Here is a 12,259-nt window from a genome sequence, read left to right as displayed (position 1 = left end):
TTTTTTCTAGCTGATGCAGATCCCTCTGCAAGCCATGATAGCCTTCCTCACTGTCCACTGCACCCTCTATCTCAGTGAATTTGCTGATCCAGTTCATCACATTGCCATCTAAATCATTGATACAGACAACAAAGGACCCAACACACCACTAGTCAAAGGCCTCCATTCAGAAAGGCAACCCTCTACTACCACTCTCTGGTTTTTCCCAGAAAACTAATGTTTAATCCAACTTATTACCTCATCTTGAATGCCAAATGACTGAACAATTTCCCATGTGGGACTCTTTGTCAAATGCCTTACTAAAGTCCATGTAGACAATATCTACTGCCGAGCCTTCATCTACTTTCCTGGTAACTTCCTCAAAAAACTCTATAAGATTGGTTAGACATGGCCTACTATGCACAAAGCCATGCTGACAGTCCTTAACCAGCTCATTTCTCTCCAAATACTTATATATCCGGTCCCTTAGAATACCTTCCAATAACTTTCCCACAACTGATGTCAGACTCACTGGCCTATAACTTCCAGGTACAGGTTTAGAGCTTTTTTCAAACAGTGGACCAACCCCGGCTATCCTCCAATCCTCTGGTTCCTCTCTTGCCACTAAGGATGATTTAAATATCTCTGCTAGGGCCCCAGCAATTTCTGCACTTGTTTCCTGTAGGGTCTGAGGGAATATATTGTCAGGCCCTGGGGATTTATCCACCCCAATTTGCCTCAGGATAGCCAGAACCTTCTCTGTAATCTGTAAAGGGTCCACGATGTTGAAGCTGCTCACTTCTATACACTCTGCATCTGTATTTACTCATGAGACACAAAAACATTATTTAATATCTCCTCCATCTCTTTTGGCTCCACACATGGACTACCATTTTGATCTTCCAGAGGACCAATTTTGGCCCTTGTGATCCTTTTGGTCTGAACATATCTGTAGAATCTCTGAGAATTCTCATTCACCTTGTCTGCTAGAGCAACTTCATACCTTCTTTTTGCCCTCCTGATTTCTTTAAGTGTTCTCTTGCATTTCTTATACTCCATAAGCACCTCATTCGTTCATACCTGCTATGTATCTCTTTTTTTCTCTTAACAATGTCTCTTGAAAACAAAGGTTCCCTAGACCTGTTATCTTTACCTTTTATTCTGACAGGCACATACAAGCTTTGTACTCTCAACATTTCACTTTTGAAGGCCCATTTATCAAGTACACCTTTGTCAGGAACCAGCCTGTCCCAATCCACGCTTGCCAGATCAATTCTGATACCATCAAAATTGGCCTTTCTCCAATTTAGAATCTTATCCCATGGACAGACCTATCTTTTTGCATGGTTACTCTGAAACTAATGGCTTTGTGGTCACTAGACGCAGAGTGTACCCCTACACAAACATCTATCATCTGCCATGTCTCACTCCCTCATCTCATTGGGACTCCTATGTACTAATGAAGGAAATCTCCCTGAACACATTTGACAAACTCCATCCCATCTAGTCCTTTCATAGTATGGGATTCCCAGTCAATATGTGGAAAGTTAAAATCACCTATTGTAACATCACTGATGCAGATTTGTTCCTCTAAATCCCCGGGACTGGTAAGTGGTCTGTAACATAGCCCCATTAATGGTTATACAGTCATAGAGAAGTAAAGCACAGAAGTGGACTATTTGGCCCATCTAGTTCATGCCAAAACCATTTAAACTGCCTACTCAACTGGCACGGGGACCACAGCCCTCCATACCCCTCCCTCTGGCTATCCATCCCATAGGATGATGATGGTTCCTTTCAGTCAGTTAGTGGGGTGGTACCCCACTCCTCAGAAAGGAACAGCGTGTACGTGAATGGATTTTCTTCCTGCAGGGTGTCTAGCCACCCTCCTCACCAGGTGGGGGAGCCAGTTTATTCGCCAACCACCTGACCATGCGACAGGTAGTACTGGGTTACATGGTACCAGTAGCACTCGGACCAGTGACCTGACACACCCATACCCCTACTATCCATGTAACCATCCAAACTTCTCTTAAACATTGAAATCGAGCTCACATACACCTCTTGTGCTGGCAGCTCGTTCCACACTCTCACCATCCTCTGAGTGAAGAAGTTTCCCCTCAGGTACCCCTTGAAGTTTTCATCTTCCAACCTTAAGCCATGACCTCTAGTTGTAGTCCTAGTGGAAAAAGCCTGCTTGCATTTGCATCCATACCCCTCATAAATTTATATACCTCTATCAAATTTCCTTTCAATCTTCTATGTTCTAAAGAATACAGTTCTAACCTACTCAATCTTTCCTTATAGCTCAGGTCCTCCAGACCCGGCAATATCCTTGTAAATTTTCTCTGCACTCTTTCAACCTTGTTTCCATCTTTCCTGTAGGTAGGTGACCAAAACTGCACATCAAATCCTTTATTCCCAGTGAGGTCCTCCTTCCCCATCTAGCCCTCTTGGAACAAATTAAGATCAGAGATCACTACCATCAGACATAAATTTTGGAGATGCACCCACCACAATGTAATCTCTTACTGGTACCAGCTATTTACTGTCTGGTACAAAGGAGTAAACTACCAGGTGTACTGGAGCTCAAAGCGCCTGTGGGGCACTTTTGGAGGGACTGTCCCAATCCTCAGCCCAAGGATTCCACCTCTGGCACCACTGCCCTTGCTGCCCATAACCCTGTTTCTCCCCCTGCGTCTGCTTCTGCCCCTGTGGTTAAGTGAGGAAACTCGAGGCCATGTGTAGCGTACCTGCAGAGCAGGATGGGGAGCAGATTCTGCAGGGCAGGAAAGCAAAGTAGAAATCTAAACACCTGGAAAAAAGGCCCCTGAGAACACAGTTTATACCTGCCCCTGTGCCTTATACCAAGGAACCTGCTTGCCCTGAGGTTCAGCGGAAGGCCGAGGAAAGTGCATTGGGGGACGGGGTGATGGAAGCTGAGGGTGCTGCTGCATTGGTCTTCATGTACCTGCGTGGTCCTCCAGCCTGAAGAGGAAAAGGAGTTCTTCTCATAACGGGAAACAGCGTAGACATGGGAGAAAAATCAGAGGGGGTGGGAATCCTGGTGGAGGTCAGCCCCAAACATTAGTGGCAGATCATTTGATTCGCAGACAGGAGAGAAGAGTTTTAAAAAAGCGTTCGGCGGGGCTCGGTGCATTTGTGGCAGACCAATCGATTCACGACTCAGCAGGGTCAAAGTGTGAGTGGACCAGTGTAGGAGTGGGAACGAGGCTTTGGCAGGGAGACATACAAGCAGCAGGTAAGGCTTTTGTAGTGGTTAAATAAAGTCACTGAATTACAGCTAATTAATTAAAGTAGGGATGATGCAGGTTCAGGTGATGTGCTGTAGCTGCATGTTGTGGGAGCTGGTGGATCTCACTGTGGTTCCTGGTGACCACATCTGCAGCAAATGTTGGCTGCTCGAGGAACTCAGGCTCAAAGCTGATGACCTGGAATCTGAGCACATCAGGGAGGGGGAGAGTTTCAGTCTCTGTTACCTGGAGTCTGTTGTAGTCACCCCCATTAGATTAGCTGCCTCAAATTCGGTCTGTCGTCAGGGACAGGAGGGTGTGACTGCAAGTGAAGCAGGATTAAAGAGACAGTGTTCAAGCCCCAGCCCTTGAGTTCGTCCAACAGGTCAGATTCTTGCTCCCTGTGTGGATGAGAGTGGGGGCTGTAGGAAGGATGAGCAACCGAACTGTGGCACCACAGTTCAGGGAACCATTCGAAGAGCATCCTGAAGGCTGTGTTGCCTGCCTGGTGCCCGGGTTCAGGACATCTTTTCTGACCTGCAGAGGAATTTGCAGTGGGAGGGGAAAGATCTCGTTGTTGTGGTCCACATGGCTATCAAATGACACAGGTAGAACGGGGAATTGTGCAGAGACAGGAAGAGCCTGCAGAGAGATATAGATAGGTTAAGTGAGTGGGCAAGGGTCTGGCAGATGGAGTACAATGTTGGTAAATGCAAGATCATCCACTTTGGAAGGAAAAAATGGAAGAGCAGATTATTACTTAAATGGTAAAAGATTGCAGCATGCTGTTGCACAGAAGGGCTTGGAAGGCTTGTGCATGAATCACAAAAGGCGGCTTTGCAGGTGCAGCAGGCTGTCAGGAAGGCAAATGGAACGTTGGCCTTCATTGCTAGAGGGAGGTTATGCTGCAACTATACAGGGTACTGGTGAGGCCACACCTGGAGTACTGTGTGCAGTTCTGGTCTCCTTACTTGAGGAAGGATATACTGGCTTTGGAGGCGGTGCAGAAGAGGTTCACCAGGTTGATTCCAGAGATGAGGGGGTTAGACTATGAGGAGAGATTGAGTCGTCTGGGACTGTACTCGCTGGAATTCGGAAGAATGAGAGGACGTCTTATAGAAACATATAAAAGTATGAAAGGGATAGATAAGATAGAGGCAGGAAAGTTTCCACTGATAGGTCAGACTAGAACTAGGGGACATAGCCTCAAGATTCGGGGGAGTAGATTTAGGACGGAGATGAGGAAGAACTGCTTTTCCCAGAGAGTGGCAAATCTGTGGAATTCTCTGCCTAATGAAGTAGTGGAGGCTACCTCAGTAAATATATTTAAGAAAAGGTTGGATAGATTTTTGCACAGTAGGTGAATCTTATATGGGGAAAATGCAGGTAGGTGGAGATGATTCCATGGCCAGATCAGCCATTATCTTATCGAGTGACAGAGCAGACTCGACGGGCCAGGTGGTCGACTTATTCCTGCTCCTATTTCCTATGTTCAAACCTGAACTCCTGGAAGTGGCCTTGATCCCCATGGTAGGTGGAGTGTGTGCACGGGAAGGTTATGTCCTGGACATTAGACATTGGTTAGTGCCTCCTTAGAGGTGGGTACACTGGGTAAAGATGGGCAAGTAGCAACCAGCCGCTCTCGCTCTCAGAATCCATTTCCCAGTAGACCCCTAGAAGTGGAAACATCAGACCTGGCTCCTGAGGTGAAGGATGTACTCACCATGGTGACCCCATTAGCCCCTGGTTTGCAAGGAATTCCTGGGGGCGATCTCTCTGTCATTTATTGTGGGGATAGGGCTGAGACGAAAGTGGAGCTGATTGGTGTGACCGATATATTTGCTGTGCAATGTGGGTTAGAAGAGTTCCTGTCTGCTAGTACATGTGGGGAGGAAGATGTGATAGTGAGACAATGGATTTCCTCACCCCACCTGAGAAGACCCTGCTGATACCTGTCGAGGAGATCGAATAATTTATTTTCACCTGCAAGTGTGTGAAGCAGACACCAGAACAGGCCTCCTGGTTCTGGTCCAGCATGTCAAGATTGATGATGTCTTTGTGCATCATCCTCAAATGGAAGGGGAAGGGGAATTTTGTGTCTGGGAATGATAGGCAACAGCTTAAAACCTTCCTGGATGACTTGGTGAGGGTCATCAGGGTTAGAAGAGGCCTCACTCCTTCCAGGGATGGCTTTGGCATTACTAAAGCTCGTGCACTTTCTGAGGAGTGTAGGGTTAAGGAAGGCTCTGTCATCCCCCAGTACATCTCAGAAAACCCACAGCTCAGGAGGGGCAAGACCCCTGGCCTAGATGGTCAGGTTTTCTGAGATGTACTGGGGGATGACAATAGTCTTGTCCTAGTGGAGAGCACAGCCACCGCAGAGATGACTCTTTCGTGGCAGAGAGTTGTCGTGCTGGTGTCCAAGAAGCAAGACCTTCACCTGCTAAAAATCTGGCGTCTGGACTCTCTCACGTATGGACTACAAGATCTTTACCTGGGCAATGGCCAGCCATCTTGGCTTAATGTTGGGGCAGCTGACCCATTTTGACCAATCCTACACTGTCCCAGGTTGGTCCATTCAGGACAATGTCCATCTAGTCAGGGCCTGATCCACCTGTCCAAGAGACTGAGTCCTGGTAGCATTTCCCTCCCTTGACCAGGTGTTTGACCATGTAGACCACAGTTTCCACTCGGCAGGTATTTGGGCTCAGACCACACTTTATAGCCTGGGTTTGGCTCCAGTGCTCTGCTGCAAAGTGCCTCATCAAGATCAATGGATGGCTTACAGTGCCCATTCCATTTTAAAGAGGAGTATGTTAGGGATGCCCCATGTTCAGCCAGATGTATGTCATCTGTGTACAGCCATTCCAGTGTCTTTGGAGGAAGAGGTTGACAGGTCTGGTTCTACATGATTCAGACATGGAGGTTGTCCTCTTGGCCTATGCCAAGGACTGGCTCCTGATGCCAGGAGGTTTTCTTGGCAGTGTACTCCACCAGGATCAACTGGGCGAGATGTTCTGGATTCTTAGTGTGGAAGATGAACTCTTGACACCAAGCATCTCTTCTACCTGGAAGTCTACTGAATCCTTCTGGGGGAGACCTGACCGGCGAACTGGCAGGACCGAGAGACAAAACTGTCCATCAAAACTTGAACCGTCTCTCATCAACACCAACAGTCCCTTTTCAGATATGCAGGTAGCAGGTACCTGTATGGTCTGCTGCTCCACACCATCCGCTTCCAAGCTCTTGTTCACTGTCCTGACACGCCATGGTGATCAGTCTTTCCACTTGGGACAAAGGGGAGGGGGTCTCCAGTGGAAGTCCTCTGGGGGTGTTAGTCCTTGCACACTGGGGACCTGGGGTGGAGGGTACTGCATTGAGCTGTGCCCTGCAACAAGTTTCTCAGTTTCTGCACAGATCTCCCAGCTGCCTGTCACTTCTGTGGGCTCATATGCATATGGAGTGTGCCAGGCTACAGCCTCCTCGCATTATCTGCTCCTCGCCTTCTGGCTGCATTTCATCCGGTAAGGAAGGGGGCAGGCAGAGAGGAGGATGTCCTAGATAACCAGCTCCTAGGGCTTGCAAAGATAGCTATCCGTGGGTCCTGGAGACAGGCAGTGGAGGTTTCTGACCAGGCTGACTGCTTGGCAATGTACATACCCAGTTAGCTGATGAAAAAGAACACATTCCATCTATGGGTAACATGGAAGTGTTTCGGGACCGTTAGGCACCACCATCTTTAATAAGGTTGTGATTATATCAATGTTATGATTTGTGTGATCTTTTCATTTGTAATACATTAGTGTAGTAAAAGTATTTTTGCAATTTAAGAAAGAATAGGGGGAAGGGGGTCAGATACAGAGTGAACTTCCTCCACACTGTCCTGTTACACACTCCCAGGGTCAGACACAGCGTGGAGCTGTTCTGATTGAGCAGGGAGAAATGGAGGAAAAACTGCTGCTTAAAGTTCATGAGATACATTGGAGGGGATTGAAAGGGTCCCTTGGACATCTGAGTGAGTGGCTGTTTTAGTGTGGAGGCTTTGTTCGGAGTTTTTCCTGCTGTTGCACTGGATTTGTTGGCAGCTGCTAACTGCGTAGCTCCCTGCTGTGGCTGCTGACAACTCGCCAGGAAGCCATTTCTCTCCAAAAACAGGGAGACAAATGCCATTGTTCCCCCTCTAACATCGGGATAGCAACCCTCCTCCTTGGTCGTTGTGATTCTCGTTTGGTGTAGGAGCCGGACAATTTTTAGATGTTTCGACCTCTCACAGCTTGGGAGCTCTTCAGGACCGATGGAGCCCTTTCCTGGCGCCGAGCCAGTAAGGTACGGCCCAGTGCAGACTGCCTTCCTATTGCCCCAGCAACAGAAGAATCCTCTCCATTCTCGCTGTTTAAGGGGAATCTGAACCGTCTGTAATGTGTTTCGGCTTCTTGGGACCAAAACCTTTGGGGTGGCCGGACCAACAGGATTGCTGATGCCACAGGTGCGGGCAAACTGCAAGAAGTGCAAACTTTTCTGTCCGGTTACGGTACTCACTCCAGGACTTATCACCGGCACCACCGCATATTCCTCCATTCGGATCGGACATCGTGCCACCGTGCCAGACTGGTCTCCAAAGGCAGCTGGCTCTCCACCCTCGGACCGTGCCCTGTTTCGGTCGGTGGAAGATGAACGTGGGGTGCAATGTATTTTGTGTCCTGGAGTAACTCTGGAACAATGTGTGGAGGCCACGGAGAACTTGTTTGGGCAAGGTGGTATTTTGGCCTCCGAGAAAGAGTTCCGGAAGGCAGCATTTTATCTGGGGAATGATGAGTTGGTGCAGCAGGCTCTCAGTAGGGGGATCACGGTCAAAGACATCTATTTACAGATGGGGCTGGTGATGCTCCCATGCAACGAATCGTCCTTGGTTACACGCCTTTCATTCTCAACAAGGTCCTGCTTCCCCATCTAGCCCTCTTGGGACAAGTAAGGCCAGAGGTAACTGTCATCAGACACAAATTTAAGAGACGCACCCTCCGCAACATAATCTCTTTCCAGTGTCAGGTGTTTACGCAGCTGGCACGGGAGGAAGAGGTTGAGTTGGGGGCTGGACTGGCACAGCACAAGGGGGTAGAGCTCTGTGCGCTATGTGGGAGGGAAGGGTTAGAGTGAGCTAGTGGTGTTCTATGTTCAATGACGAGCAGTGCCTTGTCCCTGATCTCACCTGGATTCAGGTTCCCAATCACTGACTGTTTCTTCAGGAAGTTGGTGCACAGTTCCCTGCTCAATCCGAAATCCAGCATGTTCTGTGTGAAGGTCCTGTGGTAACAAACACAGGAAGGTCACAACCGGACACAGTAACATCTCACTCACTCCTCACAATGCACCGGCACACCCATTTCCCGTGAGTCATTCCTGCGCACCAGCCTTACCCCAGCTGTCCAAAGGCAATGTTCTTGTCAAACCGATGGGTGTCGTCCCGTTCCTCTGGAGTCATGTGGCACCATTTCTCCCTGTGTTGGGGAATTCACAGATGTCAGTAAGGGAGGGTGGGATTAGCCTGTGCACAGTGAGAGACGGTCTGACACTGGGAGACAGGGACAGCACAGTGAGACAGACTGACACTGGGAGACAGGGACTGACACAGTGAGAGACGGTCTGACACTGGGAGACAGGGACTGACACAGTGAGAGACGGTCTGACACTGGGAGACAGGGACAGCACAGTGAGACAGACTGACACTGGGGGACAGGGACTGACACAGTGAGAGACGGTCTGACACTGGGGGACAGGGACTGACACAGTGAGAGACAGAGTGACACTGGGAGACAGGGATGGCGCAGTGAGAGACTGACACTGGGAGACAGGGACAGCACAGTGAGAGACAGACTGACACTGGGAGACAGGGACTGACACAGTGAGAGACAGACTGACACTGGGAGACAGGGACTGACACAGTGAGAGACGGACTGACACTGGGAGACAGGGACAGCACAGTGAGACAGACTGACACTGGGAGACAGGGACTGACACAGTCAGAGACGGTCTGACACTGGGAGACAGGGACAGCACAGTGAGACAGACTGACACTGGGGGACAGGGACTGACACAGTGAGACAGACTGACACTGGGAGACAGGGATGGCGCAGTGAGAGACTGACACTGGGAGACAGGGACAGCACAGTGAGCGACGGACTGACACTGGGAGACAGGGACTGACACAGTGAGAGACGGACTGACACTGGGAGACAGGGACTGACACAGTGAGAGACAGACTGACACTGGGAGACGGACTGACACAGTGGGAGACGGACTGACACAGTGAGAGACGGACTGAAACTGGGAGACAGGGACTGACACAGTGAGAGACAGGGACTGACACAGTGAGAGACAGGGACTGACACAGTGAGAGACAGGGACTGACACAGTGAGAGACGGACTGACACTGGGAGACAGGGACTGACACAGTGAGAGACGGACTGACACTGGGAGACAGGGACAGCACAGTGAGATGGACTGACACTGGGAGACAGGGACAGCACAGTGAGACAGACTGACACTGGGAGACAGGGATGGCGCAGTGAGAGACGGACTGACACTGGGAGACAGGGACTGACACTGGGAGACAGGGACTGACACAGTGAGAGACGGACTGACACTGGGAGACAGGGACTGACACTGGGAGACAGGGACTGACACAGTGAGAGACGGACTGACACTGGGAGACAGGGACAGCACAGTGAGACAGACTGACACTGGGAGACAGGGACAGCACAGTGAGAGACGGACTGACACAGTAAGAGACAGACTGACACTGGGAGACAGGGACTGACACAGTGAGAGACAGACTGACACTGGGAGACAGGGACAGCACAGTGAGAGACGGACTGACACTGGGAGACAGGGACAGCACAGTGAGAGACAGACTGACACTGGGGGACAGGGACAGCACAGTGAGAGACGGACTGACACTGGGGGACAGGGACTGACACAGTGAGAGACGGACTGACACTGGGAGACAGGGACAGCACAGTGAGAGACGGACTGACACTGGGAGACAGGGATTGACACAGTGAGAGACGGACTGACACTGGGAGACAGGGACAGCACAGTGAGACAGACTGACACTGGGAGACAGGGATTGACACAGTGAGAGACGGACTGACACTGGGAGACGGGGACTGACACAGTGAGAGACGGACTGACACTGGGAGACAGGGACTGACACAGTGAGAGACGGACTGACACTGGGAGACAGGGACTGACACAGTGAGAGACGGACTGACACTGGGAGACAGGGACTGACACAGTGAGAGACGGACTGACACTGGGAGACAGGGACAGCACAGTGAGACAGACTGACACTGGGAGACAGGGATGGCACAGTGAGAGACAGACTGACACTGGGAGACAGGGACAGCACAGTGAGAGACGGACTGATACAGTGAGAGACGGACTGACACTGGGAGACAGGGACCGACACAGTGAGAGACGGACTGACACTGGGAGACAGGGACTGACACAGTGAGAGAGAGACTGACACTGGGAGACAGAGACTGACACAGTGATAGACGGACTGACACTGGGAGACAGGGATTGACACAGTGAGAGACGGACTGACACTGGGGGATAGGGACTGACACAGTGAGAGACGGACTGACACTGGGAGACAGGGACAGCACAGTGAGAGACGGACTGACACTGGGAGACAAGGACTGACACAGTAAGAGACAGACTGACACTGGGAGACAGGGACTGACACAGTGAGAGACAGACTGACACTGGGAGACAGGGACAGCACAGTGAGAGATGGACTGACACTGGGAGACAGGGACAGCACAGTGAGAGACAGACTGACACTGGGGGACAGGGACAGCACAGTCAGAGGCGGACTGACACTGGGGGACAGGGACTGACACAGTGAGAGACGGACTGACACTGGGAGACGGGGACTGACACAGTGAGAGACGGACTGACACTGGGAGACAGGGACTGACACAGTGAGAGACGGACTGACACTGGGAGACAGGGACTGACACAGTGAGAGACGGACTGACACTGGGAGACAGGGACAGCACAGTGAGACGGACTGACACTGGGAGACAGGGACAGCACAGTGAGACAGACTGACACTGGGAGACAGGGATGGCACAGTGAGAGACAGACTGACACTGGGAGACAGGGACAGCACAGTGAGAGACGGACTGACACTGGGGGACAGGGACAGCACAGTGAGAGACGGACTGACACTGGGGGACAGGGACTGACACAGTGAGAGACGGACTGACACTGGGAGACAGGGACAGCACAGTGAGAGACGGACTGACACTGGGAGACAGGGATTGACACAGTGAGAGTCAGACTGACACTGGGAGACAAGGACTGACACAGTGAGAGACGGACTGACACTGGGAGACATGGACAGCACAGTGAGACAGACTGACACTGGGAGACAGGGATTGACACAGTGAGAGACGGACTGACACTGGGAGACGGGGACTGACACAGTGAGAGACGGACTGACACTGGGAGACAGGGACTGACACAGTGAGAGACGGACTGACACTGGGAGACAGGGACAGCACAGTGAGACGGACTGACACTGGGAGACAGGGACAGCACAGTGAGACAGACTGACACTGGGAGACAGGGATGGCACAGTGAGACGGACTGACACTGGGAGCAGGGACAGCGCAGTGAGAGACTGACACTGGGAGACGGACAGCACAGTGAGAGACGGTCTGACACTGGGAGACAGGGACTGACACAGTGAGAGAGGGACTGACACAGTGAGAGACGGACTGACACTGGGAGACAGGGACAGCACAGTGAGACAGACTGACACTGGGAGACAGGGATGGCACAGTGAGAGACAGACTGACACTGGGAGACAGGGACAGCACAGTGAGAGACGGACTGACACTGGGGGACAGGGACTGACACAGTGAGAGACGGACTGACACTGGGAGACAAGGACTGACACAGTGAGAGACGGACTGACACTGGGAGACATGGACAGCACAGTGAGACAGACTGACACTGGG

The 12,259-nt window shown here is 51.0% G+C and overlaps 1 protein-coding gene across 1 annotated transcript in view; it reads right to left on the bottom strand.

The window, feature by feature from the left end:
- Window positions 1–12,259, bottom strand: part of kiaa0513 (KIAA0513 ortholog) — a 231,748-nt gene that overhangs the window by 75,510 nt on the left and 143,979 nt on the right. Inside the window, exons 10-11 of the mRNA XM_063067280.1 lie at window positions 8,648–8,728; window positions 8,440–8,534 (exon numbers count right to left, since the gene is read on the bottom strand). Of these exons, the coding sequence (XP_062923350.1) occupies window positions 8,440–8,534; window positions 8,648–8,728 (176 nt within the window). The remainder of the gene's footprint in view (window positions 1–8,439; window positions 8,535–8,647; window positions 8,729–12,259) is intronic.

This window comes from Mobula hypostoma, chromosome 14 (assembly GCF_963921235.1).
Source record: "Mobula hypostoma chromosome 14, sMobHyp1.1, whole genome shotgun sequence".
NCBI classification, from domain to species: Eukaryota; Metazoa; Chordata; class Chondrichthyes; order Myliobatiformes; family Myliobatidae; genus Mobula; species Mobula hypostoma.
This window is presented reverse-complemented; position numbering and strand designations above follow the sequence as displayed.